Raw genomic sequence first — 20627 nt, 5'->3', positions numbered from 1 at the left:
GAGGAAAGACAGAATGAATCAATATTTTTACAGAAGCTTCAAGGTAAGTTCAGGAATGAGAATCAAGGTAGACCTTGGTTCAAATCCTACACCTCTGTAAGTATTCACTGTAGTTTTAGGCAGTTCATCTAATTTCCCGGAGCCTCAGTTTTCTTTATCCATCTTAACTGAACAAGCATTTATTAAACACCTACTATATGCAGTGCCTCAGTTTCTTTTATTCTTTTTGAACAGGCATTTATTAAGTATCTACTATGTGCAATGTCTCATGCTAGGTTTTGACACACAAAGACAAAATGAAATACAGTCCATGCCCTAAAGGAACTGAGGAATAAGCAAATTATAAATAGATAAGTATATAATTGATAATTTGACAAGAAGGGGGGGAAAGGCAATTCAGGGTATCTAAAAAAAGATTCCTATAGGAGATAACACATGACCCAAACCTAGAAGGAAGTAGGAATTCTAAGAGACAGAGATGAAGAGAAATTGTATTCCAGCCACAGGGAACAGTCTACACAAGGAGTCAGGAAATAAAATGCTGACTTCAAGGAACAACCAGTAGGCTATTTTAGCTTGAATGAGTGTGTGAAGGAGTTAAGTTCAATAAAGCTGGGATAGTAGGTAGGAACCAGATTCTGAAGGGATTAAAATGCCATGCTGTTGAATTTTTACTTTATACCAGAGATAACGGGGAGCCACTGAAGTTTCACAAGTAGAGAAGTATCATAGTCAGATAATTCTTTAATTCTTTAAATTGCTTTAATCATATTACTTTTGTATTTTGTAATTATATGAGGCTGCATTAGAGCAGAGAGAGACTGTGTAACATTATTTTGTTATTTTGTCAAAGTTGCTTCAAAAGGACCAAATGTCTTCCAGAAGGACCATTCCTATAAGAATGAGAGGGTCAGTGACCTTATTGGTTCCCTTTATTCCCCAATGGACTTGGGCAGAGCTGAGAAAAAGAGAACAGTAGAAGAAATTGCTGTCTGGAAACGGACAGCAATTCAGGGTGCATGCATTTTATTCTTACCAGCAAAGTGTCCTCTACTATCCCTGTATAACCCAAAGTCAAAACTGCCAAAGAATCAAGTCCTGTATTATTTCTCAAATCTATGTCTAGAGAACCAAAAAAAATCCATGCCCTCAGGTTTGTAGTCTCTCATGGACACTGCAATGAGAGTGCTTAGCTTCATGAAATCTTCTAAAATGTTCCTGTCTGTGGCTTCTATTTCCTTTCTAGGGCATTAGGAATAGGCTATTGGAGAAAGAAGAAAGCCAATATTTCTCTCTCCAACCAATGGAACTAGGAATAGCAAGGTGTCCCAAGGGATAGAGTAGAAGACCTAGAGTCAGGAAGATCTGAGTTCAAATCTAGCCTCAGACACAAACTATGTGACCCTGGGCAAGTCACTTAATCCTATTTACCTCGGTTTCCTCCATTTATAAAATGAACTAGAGAAGAAAATGGCAAACCACTTGAGTATATTTGCCAAGAAAATCTCAAATGGGATCACAAAGAGTTAGGCATGATTGAAACAAATGAACAATTAAACACAATTGGCAAGGCTGACATGAGGCATCTCATCCAAGGAATATCAGCCAGAATTGGTGGTATTTAACTTCATTATAGCTGTAAATTACATTTCTCTCAGTACACAGTATTGTGACATAACTGAAATAATACTAACAACAATTTCTCTTCATTCATATGGATCTTTGACATTAACAAAGCCAGAGGCACTTCCATGACAAACATAACCTAAGGTGGTGATTTAAAGAAAGTCAACTTTCTATCATCCATCTGAGTTGAGTCTGGGTTAATAATGTTAGAAGTCGTATCAAATGACAGAATAAAAGTAAGAGGTTATGAGCTACTAATCCCAACTCTGCCTGGTAACCAGAGGAAGACTCTTGAGCAAATTGCTTTCCTTTTTTTGGTGTCAGATTTCCTATCAAATGAATACAGCCTACCCTTCTGTCTGAAGGAGACTATTATTAAAGGTACAGATTTCTATCAGGAAGTAAAGCGATAATGAAAAAAATGCTTTAATGTGGCAGTGGATTATCACTGATAACAGAGAGATATGGTAGAGTTGCCCCAACCCTAATTATCACTTGGTCTCTTCTCAGTTACTAGCATATTGATCCCTTTATCATATATAGTATGGTATCATGGAGACAGTGCTGGTTTGGGAATCAAGAATTTCAAATTCTGCTGTTGCAAAAAGCAAATAAATAAAAGATAAAAGCCCTTGCAAATGTTAATATGCCATATGTCATGATTGGGGCATTTGGGTTTTAAAAGATCACTCTGTTATAGATATAAATAATATGGAAATAGGTTTTGAGCAATAATATATGTATAACCTAGTGGAATTGCTTGTCAGCTCCAGGAGAGGGGGAGCAGAAGAGGGAAGGGAGGGACACAAGAAGAATTATGGAACCATTGAAAAATATTCTAAATAAATTTAAAAAATAAAAAAATATGCCATATGTCGATGACTGTTTTTCATTCTATTAACTACTCATCTTCCTCTCCCCATCCCTACTGAAAAAAAGGTAAAGTCCTCCTAAGAACTATTAAAACTAGAATATGAGTGATGATGTATCAGATTTGGCACTAGTCAGTGTACTCAGTGCACTAGCTACAAAAAGATTAAAAATAAAGAGGAAGAAAGAGACTTTGGATAAGAAAATTCTCACAGTTCTTCACACTTGAAGCTATATTGAAAGACTATATATGTATTTCAGCCCATGCTAAAAACAGTATGAGAAAGTTGTGAAGATGCGGGAAAGACTTTCAAAACTAAATGTGTCTCTTAATCTAAGAGGTCTTCTCTCCCCCTCATAACCAGAAACATTTGCCTAGAAAAGACAAAAGCTTCTACATAGAATTCTAAAGGATTTGGGGGTTTATTTTTGCCTTAAAAGTTTTTCCATTTCCCAGTCATCTTACCTAAAACATTCAGAAAGGTATATAGAAGTAAAAGTTCCAAGAGTCAGATATTTTGCTCACATCTATTTTGGGCATGATTTTCTTGTCAGAGGAGAAATGAATGAATGATTTGAGTTTCTTGAGTTTTGAAAAAAAATCATTCATCATGCATCATCATGTCTTTTCTTCTCATATATCTCACACTCTTATGCCCATCAGTCAGGCTATAGAAGTCACTGGCTCTACAGCACTGTGATAAAATTGAAATCACATCTGACTCCTCATGACCCCACTTGGGGTTTTCTTGCTATTTCCTTCTCCAGATTATTTTACAGATGTGGAAACTGAGGCAAACAAGACTAAGTGACTTGCCTAGGATCATACATCTAGTAAGTTTTTTTTTTGTTTTACAGATGAGGAAACTGAGGCCAACAGAGTTAAGTGACTTCTCCAGGGTCATCCAGCTAATAAGTGTCTGAAGCCAGATTTGAACTCAGGGAGATGAATCTTCCTGATTCTAGGCCCTGCAGTGCCACTTAGCTGCCCTAGTTGAAATAATACTAACAACAATATGTATTCATTTAATTCTTTAAGGTTAACAGAATTTTCCCCTCCAAGTTCTCGCTGCCTCTGCAACAACCTTACAAGTTTAAATATTTCCTTCATTTACAGATAAAGAGACTGAACCTCAGAGAGATTGTTCCATACCCATGGTCACACAGCTAGTTAGTGTCAGAGCCAGGGTTAAAGTCAAGTTTAATGATCTTTGCTTGGAGAGGGAGAGGGAGAAGGAGAGGGAGAGGGAGAGGAAAAGGGAGAGACAGAGATAGAGAGACAGAGACAGAGAGACAGAGAGAGAGACAGAGAGAGAGACAGAGAGAAAGAGAGAGAAAGAGAGAGAGAGAGAGAGAGAGAGAGAGAGACAGACAGACAGACAGAGACAGAGAGACAGAGAGACAGAGAGAGAGAGACAGAGAGAGAGAGAGAGATCTAAGCTGGAATTGCAGCTATGTTCCCTATGAAAGTGGGATGGTCACAACTCTGAGATGCAGTTCCTTCATTTGTAAAAGGAGGACACCTGCCTTATAGGAGTGTTTTGTTTTGGGGATCACATGAGAAAATACATGAGAAATAGGCTCCATAAAGTACAAACTGCTATAGAAGTTTCAGGTGGCATTGCTAAAATTAGCTAGTGTGTGAAACACACACACAGACACACACACACATCTTGAAGTGACAGACCTGAAGTGGAGGAAAGGCTGTGGATATGATCTTTTCAGATCAATTGTTGTTTGAAATTCAAACATATGGCACAAGACCTAATATAGCTTGTGTTAATTACCACACATGTGCCCCATAAAAGAGTCTGTTAAATCCACAGAGCACAAAGAACAGAGAAGGAAAAGCTATTCTGAAAGATTAAGTAAATAGTCTGCAGTTTTCACCCTCCTCCCTTCCCACAGGTGTTTCTGTCTAAGATAACAGGGCTTCTGCCTCCCCTTCCCTTCCTTCCTTCCCTCAGGTCTCACACTTGGGATCCAGTAGTGGGAGCACTCAGAGGTTCCCCTCTAGGGCCACACCATCCCAAACTGCCCAAACCCTGTGATTGAGCTTCTCTGTCACTCCCTGTTTCCATGGACTTTGTCAGCTTGCCATTCCCCTCCTATCCTTTAAAGGGCTAATTCCTGGTTGACAATCAGACTCTAGCTCACAATATAACTTTTTATTTCTCCCAACTAAAGAGGAAGGATCCTTTTCTAGTCTTGTCAATAAGTCATGTTCATAGGGGCAAGGTGGTGGGGGGAAGGAACATTATATTGGCTTTGGATCCAATCTACCCTGCTACATGCATGACATAGGTTACGGTCATGCCCTCCTCTTCACCTGTCTTCCTTTGCCTCTCTGCTCTCTAAATCCTCCATATGCCTAATGCATTTTTGAGGTTGACTACAAAAACAAATTCGAGAAGGATGGAGACGTCCTGTCATTATGCTAGGCTCTGGTATAGAAGAGTAGAGACCCCATGGGTGGGCACCAAATCTCACAAGGCGTCTTTTGTCCCTATCCCACCTGCTGCCCTCCAGAACACATTCCATTCTTAAGTGGCAGCTGAAAGAGGAACCTTGGCAGGTTGACTCAGGATATTACAAATGCCCTCTCCCACCTTTAGGGCACCGGTTCAAATCCAGCTTTCCTGGACAGGTGTGCTTGAGGGTGGTCATTTCCACCAGGTGGCCTGAGCCTCTGCCCCTGGGAGGGAGACCACACATTCCAAAGACACCATCTCTCATCTCAAATCCACCCTGACAGGCAGGGAATACATTACCTCCCTAAGGTGGTTTTCTCATCAGAGGCGGAGCAATTCCCCAGATTCTTCACTGCTGTTGTTCTTCCAAAGATACAGTCCTCTGTGGGAGCACTAGGGTCTATGGAAATTAGCACTGAAGGGTGCACCAGAAAGGAAGGTATGGAAATTGCTAATATTTCACCCTTGAGAAGTCCTACTATTGATAGTTGCCAGCAAATTTCATTTTCTATGTCACTCCAAATGCCCCATCAGAGCAGGGCTAATATTGAGGCACCTATTAGTGCTAATTAAACATACAGGAACCATGGCCCAAGTCTAGCTTATTTGAGAAGCAATATTTCTGCCATTTGTTATCCCTTGGGGGAAGGTATCCAAATCAACCTAGAAACCTATTGGGTAAGTTCTTCTTTAGTTCATAAAAAAAATAAAATAAATCCTATGACTCATCTTTATTCCTTTTATGCAGATCACTCATGGTTTTCCACATTGCTCCTTTTAGTGGACAGGAGAAAAGAAACCCCTATGTAACTCGTTTTGCATTATTGTTGGTCAATTCCACTTCTAGGATCTCTCCTGAAGGCATGATGTTAATTTTTGCAAGGATTTCTAATGCTTTAAGAAAATTGAAAAACTCTCCCACAATCTCAATTTCTGTAAAGTTACCCATAAACCATCTTAAACCCTAAACATCATCAATATAATAAAGTTGTTTGTGTTGGGTTTGTTTTTAAGTTATCTATTATTTTTCATTCTCTCAATCTCTTACCAGATAACCAGGGCAAAGCAATTAAAACTTTGTCCCAGGCATTGACATTTAGAGTGCATTCATAACATCTTAGTTTAGAAAAACTAAGTTTGTAATTTAGTTAGCAAGAATAATTTGTTAAATTAAAGAGCTATTAGGGACAGCAAGATGGTTCATTGGATAGAGGGCCAGACCTGGAGCTGGGATATCTGGTCTCAGATATTTTCTAGCTGTGTGACCCTGGGCAAGCCTCAATAAGTGCCTCAGTATTAGCCTTGCTCTGATGGGGCATTTGGAGTGACATAGAAAATGAAATTTGCTGGCAACTAATTTATCCCCAACTGCCTAATCCTAAGCATTCTTATGTCTTGAAAGTGATACTTAATGTCAATTTTAAGACAAAAAGTGTTTTTTTTTAAATAAGGAGCTACTCAATGGGATTCTCCCTGCCCTTGAAGTCACACTACTTCAAATCCTCTAAGTAGCCTCCTCAGCTCCATCAATTCCTGAGTCTTTGAGTATCTCCAGTAAATGGTTTCTGCCAAAATTCTATATAATATCCTCAGGTCTATCCCTTCCCTGTTCCATTGAAATACACCAAAATGACTAAACTGAAGCTAATTCTCAACTCAAGGACATTCCATCTCATCAGTTATCCCCTAGATGTGATTCTGAGTTTCCACTGACAACCATTGAGACAATGTTCTTTGACAAGGGTCCATTTATTTCTACAGTATCTCTTTCTGGCATCCTTCTAGGCTCTGTGCTGAAGGCTTTCGGTTTGAGAAAACTAGAAACCATGACTGATTTAGCCTCAAGAATACCTGCTTTCCTTGGTTATACTGGGATGTATAATGGGTAATATTGTTCCAAGAACATCTTTGATGTCTCTTAACTTCCCTGGACCTCAGTTTCTCTTCTGTAAAAAATGAGGAAATTAGACAAGATGGCCTCTGAGTTACTTTCTGGTTCTAGATCTATGATCTTTTCTGCTACTATATTGTGTTTTCCCTGATTCAGTGCTGGACACACACACAGGAGATACAGAATACTACATTCTTACTGGCTGGAAGACTGAATCATCCCACAGTGGTGACCTACACCACTCCATCCTTGCTCAATAGCATTTATGGAATGTTTGTTATATGACTAACAATCAAGGCTCTTGTCTCGGGATTCCAGGTGTTTGCCCTCATATCCTCAGGCCTGACCAAAATTGGTGTGAATAATTATTTGCTTTAAAAAGGAGGGGCAGGGAAGGGAGGCAAAGACTCTCTAGGGGATAGATCTAGCTTTTACCAGAGGCTCTTTCCACTTTGTCTAAGGGCTGACTGTTTATAAATGGCTAAGGAAGTTGGACTCATATTTTTGTCATGTAGGGGAACTCCTTCCACCAAAGCAGATGACTTAGTGGGTCTAAACAATTTCTTAAGACTTATCAAGTTTAAGCAATCTGCTGAGGATCACATAGCCAGTTAAATGTCAGGCAAAATTTTAAGTGAGGTTTCCTTGGCTCTGAACTATTTGCTATATCATCACTTCTCAAGCTTTTTCATCTAAGGACCCCTTTATAGTCTTAAAATTCAATGAGGACCTCCCCAAAGAGCTTCTGTTCATGTTGTTCTGGTTTTTGTTGTTGAATAGTGTCCAATTCTATGTGATTCCTTTTAGGATTTTCCTGACCAAAAAAAAAAAAACCAGAATAGTTTGTCATTTCCTTCTCCAGATCATTTTACAGGTGAGGAAACTGAGGCAAACAGGGTTAAGTGACTAGCCTAGCATAACACATCTAGTAAGCATTTGAGGTCAGATTTGAACTTAAGAAGATGAGACTTGCTGACTTCAGATGCACCTCTCTATCCATTGAACCAACTAGGTGTCCTTTGGCTCATATAAGTTATGAGCCTTGATTGTTAGTCATATAATAAACACATCATAAATGCTATTAAGCAAGGATGGAGTGGTATAGTTCACCCACTGTAGACGATTCAGTCTGTCTGCCAATACAGATGTTGTATTCATTATCTCCTATGTGTGTGTCCAGCATTGAAACAAAGGAAATACAATGTAGTAGTAGATAAGTTCAGTTCATAGACCTAGAACCAGAAGGTAACTCAGAGGCCATCTTGTCTAATTTCTTCATTTTTTACAGAGGAGACAATTGAAATCCAGGGAAGTTAAATTATAGTAGAGATGGTTCTATTGTTCTTGGAACAATATTACCCATACAAACCCATCTACATAATATTTATTTATCCTATTAAGAATTGAAACATTTTAATATTATGAAAATAGTTTTGACCTTATAGCCCCCTGAAAAGGTCTCAGGAAAACACAGAGCTCTTAGACCGGACCACACTTTTAATAACCAGTGTACTATACCATGATTCTTCTTACTGGAGGTAAACAATGAATAAAGCACAAAACTTCACTCACCTTTCCTTCCTGAGTTACCGTGGCCTGAGGGCTTATCTGTGACTGAACCTTTGTTGGAGAAGGGGAAAAAAAACACATCAGGATGCATTCTGAGTTGACTTCTTTTAAAGTTTTGGTACATTCTGATGGTATAAGCCCATGGTATGGAACCATTTCCTTTAAACACATCTAGGATAACCATATGTAATTTTAATGTATAGTATTCATATGAAGAGATTTGTTTTCCTTCAATGCTCCCAATATTCAAGTGCTAGTGAAGTGATTCATGATTTTCTCATTTCCCCAACTCAAGAATCATTTCCATACTACTACTATTCCTATTCAATATAACTCTCTCCCTTAGTTACCTCTACTGTGCACTAAGCAGTATCCCAGTCTGGTAGGCTAATTTCTTCAGCAAAACAAGCTGAGAAGAAAAACACCTCTCATCCCAGCTGCAATAACTGACATCTTATTGGCTAGAGCAGGAAATCAGTGATTTTCCAATTGCATTAACTGGAAAATAGTTGGTCCAATCATACTGAATGGGCAAAAATGGTCCAAGACATGGAAACAATTTTCCACTGAGTGGGCTTGTCCCTTGAGGGAATGGATGTCAAGTCTACTTGGTTAAACATGCTGCTGTACACATCTGGGTGTCTTCCACAGACCTGTTCTACAGCTGAGACACCTGTATGCTCTAGGGAACCCATATCCATAAAAATGACAGTGTTATAGGGAGAAAGGGAGACACTATTGGTAACTCATCTACGAAATACTACTCAGGGAAAGATATTCTCTTAGATAAACCACTAAATATTCTTGAAAAAAGGTGCTGTAATGATGTGGAACTATGACTCTTACAATATCATCCTTCTATATACTGGATTTAGGGGAGAATTCATTTAGTTTGGTTATGCTTTGTTTTAAAGAAAGCCACCCAGATCATTTATAAGATGTACAAAGCCAAAGAAGGCTTGCTTTCTCTCTGTGTAAGCAAAACTTTCCCATTCCTCTTTTAAAAAGCAAACTTCCCATTTTGTCTTATGAATTTAAGTCGGCTCGTGCTAATACTTACATCCCTTTCTACTCATTCCCCCCTACAAAGATCATGAAGAATGTGGAAAATACCAAGGTGTTTACAGAAAAGTCACTACAACAGTGCAATTAGAATTCATTAGACCTTGGTCAGGAAAAAATGAACCTGGTCCCGGTAGCATTAAATTGTTTTTGTTTGCTTGAAATTTCCCTGGGAATGGGTCCAAGGGAAGAAGTATTTAGGAAAATGAAGGGAAATTAATAGGTTATTCATTTCTGAGTGACGATAAACCCTTATGTTAAGCATATGAGACTTCTATCTTTATTTTCTTTGTGGAAATAAAATTTATCAACTTTGTCCCTTCTTCTCTATCCCACCATATGAAACTAGTCTAAGCAGAAATTTTGCTCACAAAAATTAGAAACAAAAAATAGAAACAGGTACTTCTTTCATAAATCAACCCAAAGGATATTGTGTGGTTTATAGTATCACATATTCATCTAACCTGAAAAATGTGGCATTTTTAAGAAAAGACACAAGGATTGGACTAGGAAGCAAAGCCCATAGACTCTGGTCACTTAGCATCATTTCTACTCAGGTCTAAGTATGACCTGTTCGAGTTGAGTCTTCCTCTGTTAGATCCAGTAAGACCTCACAATCCCCACCAATGTTCCCAAGTATTCCAACGCCTCCTCCAACCAGACCCATTTTATCAGACCCAATGGAGTTTCTCTTTCCAGCCACTGATTCCTCCCGTAATACCCCATAGTACCTGAACATACAGGAGTTTTGTTCTGCACAGAAGAGCCACTGATGGGCTTTCCATCAGTGGTGACACACCAGCAGTATCCAGTATATGTATGACACTGCACCTGTTTAAGGAAATGAGCAATGGTCATTAGACTCAGGCATTGTTTCAGCAGGGCTGGGTAGAACTAGCATGTGAAGGTAAATGACATATCTTATAATTGATACTTACTACCATTTCTACCTTTCCTATACTCACCTTCAGAGAGTATTCACATAAAGGAGTCAGTCAGCCAATATCATTAATTAAAAGCCTATTACAGGGGGCAGCTAGATGGCTCAGTGGATAGAGTCAAGCCTAACTAAACACAAAAGGTTCTGGGTTCAAATTTGGCTTCAGATACTTCCTAGCTGTGTGACCCTGGGCAAGTCACTTTACTCTGAGTGCCTAGCCCTTACCACTCTTCTGCCTTGGAACTGATACACAGTATTGATTCTAAGACAGAAGGTAAGGGTTTAAAAAAAAAGCCTGCCATATTACATCCTAGGAATAAGAGTAGATACTGAAAAAAAAAAATAGTAGAGATATCTGCTTTCAAGGGTAATTTATTTAAAAAAGGCTTTTAAAGCAGTACTTCCTGTAATATCATACCAACTGAGAACCTAAGTGTTGAAGAAATAGTAAGAAATGGGGAGTTACTCTCAGATTGGGTCAATCAGGAAGATCTCTGGAGGAGGGGAAATTTTAATATTAAAGATGGCAACAAATGGTCCTTGCTTTTAGGGAGATGACTTGCATTGAAGAGGGTACTGTTTTTTATTTTTACTCTACTTGGTTAATGTCTTAACACAAATGAGAGGATCAAAGGTATAGAGCTAGAAGAGGCCTCAGAGGAAATCAAGTCCAATTCTTCATTTTACAGACATAGAAACTGAGGTCCAGGAGGATGATAAAGGGATTTCTCCAAAGTCACATAGGTAGTAAGCTTCAGAAGTGGGATTCAAACCTTGGTTGTCTGCCTCCAGAGTTAAATTTTACCTTAGTACATATCTTTTCTTTTTGTTCCAGCTGCATTTTGTTTATTTGTAACATTATTTATTTGATTGAGTACCTTGTCCAAGGTCAAAGAGACGAGTATTAGATGATGGCAATGCTTCTATTGTAATGGACACAAGTCAGAAGGAATTTTATCAAATTAGTATGATGGTCAGCCATTTTATCAGTCATTTCTGACTTCTTATGATCCCATTTGGGGGGTTTTCTTGGCAAAGTTACTGGAGTGGTATACTATTTCTTTCTCCAATTCATTTTACAGATGAAGAAACTGAGACTAACAGGATTAAGTGACTTGCCCTGGGACACACAGTAAGTGTCTGAGGCCAGATTTGAACATAGGAAGATGAATATTCTTGACTCCAGGGCCTGCACTCTTATACACTGAGCCATCTCGCTGTCCTTAATTAGTGTGAGGACCACAACATAATAAAGCAACAGAAGGACTGTGGGAACAATGGAATGTTGTGGTTCATATTGGAGACATAATAAAACTAGCATTTATATATTAATCAAAGATTTGCAAATCACCTTTCAGATAGTTTATCTTATCTTCACAGTTCTGGGAGGTGGATATTAGTATTATCCCCATTTTACAGATGAGGAAATTGAGGCAAACCAAGGTTAAGTGACTTGCCCAGAGTCATACTACTAGTGAGTATCTGAGAAAAGATTTGAATTCAGATCATCTCAACTCTAGGTTTAGTACACTATCCTCTGTAACACCTACATCCTAAACCTTATACAATCAAAAAAGCATCCAACTTACATCAGCAAATTTTGTCTTCCCTTTGTATTCTAGGTGAGAAAGAATATCATCTTATCCCCTTAACTACACTTTCCAGGATGGTATAAAAAAGTTTCTAAAAATCAGGAAGCAGGCATCTCTGTGTCCTTCTCCTCCTCCCATCATTGCCTTCCAAGTAATGAGGCTAAATGATCATCTATTCCCCAAAATAACTATTTCAATGGTACCTTGAGCCAATAGTAATGCTGAGAAGCTCATTCTATACAGACCATAACACTGAACAAAGTCTTCGAATGGGAGCTCAACAAGTCTAGCTGAGCCCAAGTCCCTTGTGATACTGGGCACTGACCCAGGTCTGTTCACTCTCAGCTGGGTAAAGAAACACCTCTTACATCAAGAGTGGCAAACACCCAGAATCTTTCTAAATCCCTAGATGTCTCCAGCAGGACTTCTTGGGTGGGAAACATGGCTGAAAACTTGGAGGGGACCCCTCTAGATTTTGTCAGCACCACAGGAATAAACTCATACAGAAATCATTCTTCTCTTATAGCTAAGAGTTTAATGAGATCTAGCTGTTAACTTTCCCCTTCTCTGACACAAATCATCTTTAGAGAAAGATGTGTCTGGGAGACCATGCCAACCATTCTGACTCGATCTGAAGCTCTTTTGACTCCTACTGCTCCATGAAGCTGTCTTCATCCAAGCAGGCAGTGCCAACTGAGCCTAGCATCCTGGGCTTGTTCAAGTTTCCTATCCAAAGAGATTGACTGTTGAATTTGGAGAAGAGATGTGAAAAATGGGATATGGGAAGAGATGCCAAGCCAGCTTTGTGGGTTCATCTCAGATTCATGCTACTTCTGGAAGAATTTTGTATCCACCCAGATACACGGTGAGTAGCCAAAGTCAATACCATCTGCTGGTGTCAAGAGAGAACAGGGCATCTATATTAGTGGTCAACAATGTAATACCAGACTTTTATTATATTATGATTCAGGGGACATGACATATGGTCCATCCAAGTCTATAAAGCGGAAAGCTGTGGTATTGGGGATAGAGATGGACTCTGAGCCAGCAAGACTTGAATTGAATCTCATCTTCTAAGCTACATAAATATGAACAAGTCTGTTAAAAAGCTCAGTTTCCTCATCTGTAAAAGGGAGGAATAGGACCTGTAGTAAAGAAGATTGATATGTGGCTCAAATGAAATCACACATGCAAAGCAATTTATAGACTTTTAGAAGGCATTATGTAAACTTTAGTTAGACTAGATATCCTTTGAAATCTCTTTCCACTCAACGAGCCTCTGGCTCTCCATAAGCTTACTGTATAAAATAGAGGTTGGTATGCCAGGATCTCTTCCCCAGGGATGGGAGGAGTCTCAAAGCACACAGGCTTAAACTTAGAATTCTTACCCTTGGATTTTGCTGCTTAGATTGAACTACCATGGCACAGCTGAAAGATAATAATGGATTGATTACTAGTCCAATGATGTGGAAATAAGGAGGGGAGAAAAAGGGAGAAAGAGAGTTTACCATTTTCTTTGGAGCAAGTACAAAATAAAACTCGTATTCTCTTACTGAGTTTAGGAGTACAGAGTAACTCCATAGCAGAAGGCCTTAGGCAAAGAAGAAAACTGAAGCAAACTTGGGTCAGAACAAGTTCAAAGGGCAGGTGGAATTATTTTAGTGAATTTCCTTTTCTACAAGAACTGCTTTTAAAGAGTAACCAGATCTAGCTTTAAAAACTAGACACTTTTAAAAAAGGGCTTTTAAAATCTGTTGTTGCTGTGAAAGAGAGGATATGCCTGAAAATGTATATAATTTATTTTTCCAGGAAATTTTGGGCTCTTTTTAGCCAACTAGTAGAAAGATGTTTTTGCCCCAAAGATAGAGCAATTAATAACTAGCATTTATGCAGCTCTTGAGAACAGAGTACTTCACACACACACACACACACACACACAGAAGAACCTTTCAAGAAGCTTTGATGTAACAACTATTGGCATCATCTCCATTTGAGAAAGGAAGAAACTAAGGCTGAAAGCAGTTAGTGTGACTTTCCCAGAATCACATCATTAATAGGTATCTGAGATAAGATTTAAACTTGTCTTCCTAGTTCAACATCCAGCATTCTATCCTCTATGTTATGTTCTTTCTTAGTAAATTCTGCATACTGATATGCAATGAAGCCATAGACATCTGATTGAGGGCAAGACTAATTTAAACTGCTAAAAATATTATCTAGCTTTTTTTGGCTTTAAAATTTATGAAATCCCATGCCTAGTAGGCTTACAACTGTCATTCAGAAGATGCGCAATCCAGAGAACTTGTTCATCATTATATAGATCTTAGACAAATACTACAAATGGATAGTGAGCTGGATATAGAATTAAAGAGAAGGAGGAGAGTAGATGAATTTCCTTTAGGATATTGCAAAGCCTCTTTAATGGAGCTCTCTTTACCCACCACCAAAAGTTCATCTTTTTAATGGTAATTATCTAGTGATGGCTATGTATATCCACAAGTCTCAAAAGACTCCAATCTAAAGAAGAATTCATAGGGTCATAGCTATAAAAAGCTAGAAAGGGCCTTGCAAGTCACTAAATTCAACCTCTTCATTTCACAGATGAGGAAACTGAGGCTTAGAGAGTTAAGGTGGCTTATTCAGGGTCATGTAGCTAAAAAGTGTTAGTAGTGAGAAGTATACCAAGATCTTAATGACTCTAAACGCAGTGCCCCATTCTTTATATTATATTGCCTAATCAAAAATATCACTCACAGGGCAATGGAAAGAGATATGGTGTATGAGTGCAGGTTGCAAAACAAAATGTATACACAACTATTAGGAATTGGAGTAAAGAATTAGTCAATAAGCATTAATTAAGCACCTGCTATATGCCAGGCTCTGTGCTAAGTGCTGGAAAAGGGCAAAAAACACAGTCCCTGCCATCAAGAAGCTCACAACCTAATAGGGTAAACAACATGCAAAATTATGTATATACAAGATAGGACAATGGAGAAGGAAGACAATCTCAGAATGAAGAAAGGTGGAAGGAGGGAGTTAAGTTGAGTCCAATAAGAAGTTAGGGAAACTAGGAGGCAGAGGTAAGGAAAGAATACATTCAGATGTTGGGGAGAACCAGTGTAAAGGCTTGAAATTAGGAGATGAAGTATTGAATGAGGAACAGTAAGTAGGATGGTATAGGGGAAATAAAATTTAATAAATTTAAATAAAATTCTACTATAAAGGTAGAATGGAGAGCTCTATGAGGAAATGTAGAGATATGTAATTCATGAATACCTGTGATATTCAAACAGTTCTCTTTCTCACAAGCAAGAGGGATAGATAATATATTAAATCTTCAATGAAATATTTTAACTGAAAATAGAAGCATAAACATGAACCTAATACGTCCACTAATAACCATTACCTCATAGTGACTTGAGTAGAATGAACAATCAGTACCAAAATATCTAGTATATCTATAGAAGTTTAGAGAGAGAAACATATTTTTGTATCTATATGTAGGGGAAATGTGCTTTAAACTGGCATATTTTGGGAAGGATAAGAGAGATGATAAAGGAGAAAAGTAAAGATTTGAGAGTTAAGGAACCAACTAAAGTTAAATATTTTTTTGAAAAGAAAGAATGGAACTTCAGTCACCTGAATTTTAAAGATGTTGGTTTAGCAACAGGAATGTGGAAATACTCATAAAAGAGGAGGCTAGAGAAGAGTGAAAATGTAGCCTAGGGCCAGGAAGCATGTTTATTTGTCTTGAGTAAGAGATAGTCATGGTATAGAAAAGAAAGGAGAACACAATTTCTAGCCCCCCCAAAATGCCATAGGTAGACTAACCCAGAAAAACAATTAACACACAACTAATCTGGCAACATGGTAAAATGCCCCAGACAGGCAAGCAAGTTGATGGTAGAACATAAGTAGAGGTACAATCAGTTGAAACTGTATCTAGGGCAATTTTTGGGGTGGTGGAAGGGGAAAAAAGGAGAGAGTGGTGCTGGTTCTGTAGGAAATAACTCCATAAGGGATACAAATGCACCTGGACAGGGCAAAGCATTCCCTGAGATTCCCAAAGGACTAAACATATACATCACCTAACTTCAGGGGTACATGAAGTTAAGTAGCAAAATGACAGCTACTTCAAGGAGGAAGTAGGCTCTCCTGAAAAGGACATATAGTTCCTTTGCCCATTTTGTAGCACCTTAGGGTACAACCATATTCACCCTGTGCTAGATTATTGGTTCTGAACCTTAAAAAAAGGGCTTTGGGGGAAATGAAGAATCTAGTCTTTGACAGAAGAGGGGGAAGCTTACTATATCCCTCACAACTGGGGTAAACTTGGAATGAGGGAGAAGAGAGTGAATATCTTTGGAAGAATGTGTAAGACATCTATTATTAGTAACAAATGACCTGAAAAACAGGATAAGGAGAGATAATTTAAGAATAATCAAATTCCTTGAAAACCATAACTGTTAGAAAAATAAGTAGATATATTTCAAGAAATCACAAAATAAAACTTCTAGGTCTATTAGAACAAGAGAGTAAACAGAAAAAAAGAGATTTTATCAGTCACTATAAAAAAAATCCCAAATTGAAAATACCCAGTAATGTTATAATCCAAATCTAGTGCATCTAGGTCCAGAAAATTGCAACAAGGGGCCAGAAAGATAAAATTCAAGTGCCAAGAAAACACGTAAGATTATACTGAAATTTCTAAAATTGAGAGAAAATATTGGAACAAAAATACCAATAGAAAAGGGGGGGGGGAGCTTACAACAAAAAATAAATTATCCTACAAAATTGAGTATCATTTTAAAGAACAAAAATGAAGTGTTAAGAGAATAGAACTTAAAAGTAGTCCTGATAAAAAGATGACAGCTGGGTTGAATCATTGACTCTTTTGTTGAAGTATTTGGAAACATAAATTTTACCTTAACTATTTTGGATGTATCCCAAAAGTTTAGGTATCATATCTTCTTATTGCCATTTTGTTTAATAAAATTCTTTTGATTTTATGATTTGTTCTTTGATTCACACATATTTTTCAGTATTTTAATATAGAAGCTTTATTATTATTATAAGTTTTATTATATATTTCTTGCTACATGTTTTCATTCTTTCTTCAAAGATATTTGTTGATTGAAATTTTATTGCATTTTGGTAAATAAAAGATGAGTTTAATATTTCCACCTTTTTGCACCTATTTTTATGCTCTAGCAATATGGTGACTAATATCAGGTACAGTTCTAGAAATATGAGATATAGCAATAAAATTGAAAAATGCAATTAAGGGAATAAACATAGCAAAGAAACAAAAAGATCATTTCTTGCAAGTGACATGATAACTTACTTATGAAATCCAGAGATGAAAATCATTAGCCTAACACATTGCATGTGTTACAACTTAGATAGAGAAAAAATTTCATTCAAAATTATTATAGAATTGCATAAAATACCTGGTGGTTCCTATATCAAGATACATGTAAAACAAGTCTTAAGGAAAGTTTAAATGGTAAAGAATGTATTTTCTCATATTGAGACATATTCATATAATAAAAATGATAATAATATGTAAATTATTTTATAGATTTAATGACTGAACAAATTAAGGTACATGAAAGTAAAGAAATATTGTGGTCAAAGAAACAATAAAAGAGAAAGACGTCAAACAAAATTTGTGGAAAAAGCAGAAGTAGATATACAGTGACAGCAACCTTGTAAAGGAAAGTATCTTTGAAACACTTAAAAACTTTGATCAATCACAACACGGAAGGCTGAAGATGAAACATGTTTCCCTGCTCCTGGAGAGAGGTGATTGACAGTTTTTGAGTGAGGCACACTTCTTAAGACATGATCATTGCAACATTTGTGGCAACATTTCAAATTTATTTTGTTTGACTATACATTTATTACAAAGGAGGTCTTTCATTGAAGGGCAAGAAGAGGAAGATTCCAATACCAGGAGAGTAAAGGAATAGGGATAGTAATAGTAAAAAAAAATAATTTTTTTAAAAAGTAAGAAAGGAATCAAAATAATATTAATAAAACATTTTTTAAAAATACAGATAGAATGCCATAGAGAGTTTTAAGGGGGACACAAACAGGTAGGTACTACATCAAATTTAATGTATGTGAAAAAGAATAAGCTGTATAAAGTAAAGATTTCATATATTATTCCATATATGATTATAGATGTGTATGTATATGTCAATAATTTTCTGGCCTTTGTATATGGAAATTTTTATGTTTGATGATGATTTTCTACTTTATAATTCTAAAAACAGTTTTGATAGTAAGATGGCTATTCACTCCCTAAATAGGTGTTGTCCCCAGGAAGTGTTGGAGGGTGAGAAGAGGTGGGTAGTGAAATTACAGCAAGCTCGAAGAACAAATTTTATCTCCATGTTAAACTTGGGAATTTCTCCTTTCTTTAATTACAGAAAAGCAGCTTCTTGCCCAATAGTGAAGCCATTTACCATTTATGCCATCCCTCCACATAATAGACAAGTGTGCATATTTAACAGTGTGATTTTTTTTAATGAACATTGTACACTATGTAGGGAGCCCGAAACAGGGGTAGCAGCCACAGCCACAGACAGAAACAGCTTTGTTTCTTGTGCCCAAGGGACCAGATACACTCAAAATACTAAGATACACAAACACAGAGTAATCTAAGGAGGAGGAATTGTGGTTAGGCTCACCTTTACCTGATGAGAACTTGACTTTCGAGAGGCTGTATACCTTGTGGCTTTTTTGTATTCCCATTTTCTAGTCCAGCTTTCAGAATGTTTGTTGAATTTAAAAATAATTTCCCCCAGTTAAGTTCTTTCTACATCAAGAAAGATATATATATATAAACTAGCAAATCAAATCTTGCTTTTCAAAATACAGACATTTATTAAAATGCCAACAATGTCTAAGATACCGGGCTAAGCACTGAGAATACAAAGACAAAAGCAAAATAGATTCTGCCTTAGAGGTCCTTTCCACTGATTTTGTGAGTGAGTTTGGGGAATTTATAGTTGCTTCTGACTTTTTTATTTTGTTTTAATTTCTTAGATTGAATTAAAAAAGATAATTATTCTCACCCAATCAAGCTCATTGATGTTTACTCATGTTTACTATCATAATTATTAATGTTATACTCATTTTAACATATGATAATATTATTTTAAAGCTCACAAGCAATTTTATATACATCATCTCATTTGATTCTTATAGTAACCTGGGGAGGTAGGCACTACAGGTATCATTATCTCCACTTATAATGAGGAAACAGGTTGCAAAAAGTTATATGACACTTCCATGGTAACTCAGACATATTCAGGCAACCAAATGTATATTTTAATCTCATGTACTGGTACCTACTCTCATCAGCTCCTCAGAGATGATTATTAAATTTTCAGTGTGTGTTTACACCTTGGAAATTGCCAAAGGCTATAAAATCAAGGCTTGATTTATTATTTTGTTGATTGCTTGGAATTAAAAAGGATATGGAGAAAATGTTAATCATTCACCAAACTTAAAGTGTGTCCCTCTTCCAATCCCTCTTCCCCACTCACTTTTTCCATCACTTTTGGTCTCTCCTAACTAAAAATCCAGTGTTCTTTCTGTTCATTTGTTTCACCAAGGGTTCACAGAACTTAACTTCAGAATAAAGCACTATTAGTGAATAATAAATATAAAGAATGCTTCCCTGAAGAGGTTGTCAGAATTTTGTTTATCAACAGCCCAGCAAAAAGCAAGATGGGAGCCACTATGGGATAACTTTGGATATATGTATGGATATATGGATATATGTGTATACATATACACACACACACACACATATATATATATATATATACCCACATGTATGTTTCCCATAATACCTAAAATAGTATTTTGCACACAGATGGCACACAACTATTTGTAAACTAATTGATATTATAGAGATAGAGATGAACAGTATCAAAGAACTACATAAAAATTATGGCTGGGACAGTTAGGTGGCTCAATGGATAGAGCCAGGCCTAGGGGCAAATCTAATCTCAGGTACTTCCTAGCTGTGTGGCCCTAGTCAAGTCACTTAACCCCAATTGCCTAGTTTCTGCCTTGGAATTGATATTTAATATTGATTCCAAGACAAAAAGTAAGAGTTTAAAAAACAAACAAACAACTATGGCCACTTTGAGCAAGATACAAGTTTTCCCAGCACACTTTAATTCTTTAGAATCATTATAAAATTTCCTCCACTAATAGTTGAGTTATTAAGTTATTTGCACAAGCTAAGTTTTTGACTATTTATTCCCTGTGTCACATTGGACTAGTTCTTTAGCTTTCCAGGACTTGTTTTCTTCATTATAAAAATAAGATAACCACTGAAGGACCTTCAAGCCCTAAATCCATTTTTCTATAATTGTGAAAATACAATCAGCTTCATGATTATATAGATAGAATAATCTACTGAAATTGCATAGGAACAACCAAGGCACTTGAGCTTAGTAGGACCATCACTCATTTTAAATTTACAAATTGCCATTTCCATGTAGGGTAGTATTTTTCCTTTTCCTTTTCATCCTTTCCTTTTTTTTTTACAAAATGTTCATATAAGTTTTCTAAAGTGATATGAT

At 37.0% G+C, this 20627-nt stretch overlaps 1 protein-coding gene across 2 annotated transcripts in view; it reads right to left on the bottom strand.

Moving 5' to 3' along the window:
* The window catches only part of SMOC1 (SPARC related modular calcium binding 1), a 207749-nt gene that overhangs the window by 77340 nt on the left and 109782 nt on the right, over positions 1-20627 (bottom strand). For both annotated transcript variants that reach the window (XM_007472901.3, XM_007472900.3), the window contains exons 4-5: positions 10221-10320; positions 8431-8478 (exon numbers count right to left, since the gene is read on the bottom strand). In XM_007472901.3, the coding sequence (XP_007472963.1) occupies positions 8431-8478; positions 10221-10320 (148 nt within the window). The remainder of the gene's footprint in view (positions 1-8430; positions 8479-10220; positions 10321-20627) is intronic.

This window comes from Monodelphis domestica, chromosome 1 (genome assembly GCF_027887165.1).
Source record: "Monodelphis domestica isolate mMonDom1 chromosome 1, mMonDom1.pri, whole genome shotgun sequence".
Lineage (NCBI taxonomy): Eukaryota > Metazoa > Chordata > Mammalia > Didelphimorphia > Didelphidae > Monodelphis > Monodelphis domestica.
The sequence above is the reverse complement of the archived record's forward strand: the minus strand, read 5'-3'. Positions and strand labels throughout refer to the sequence as shown.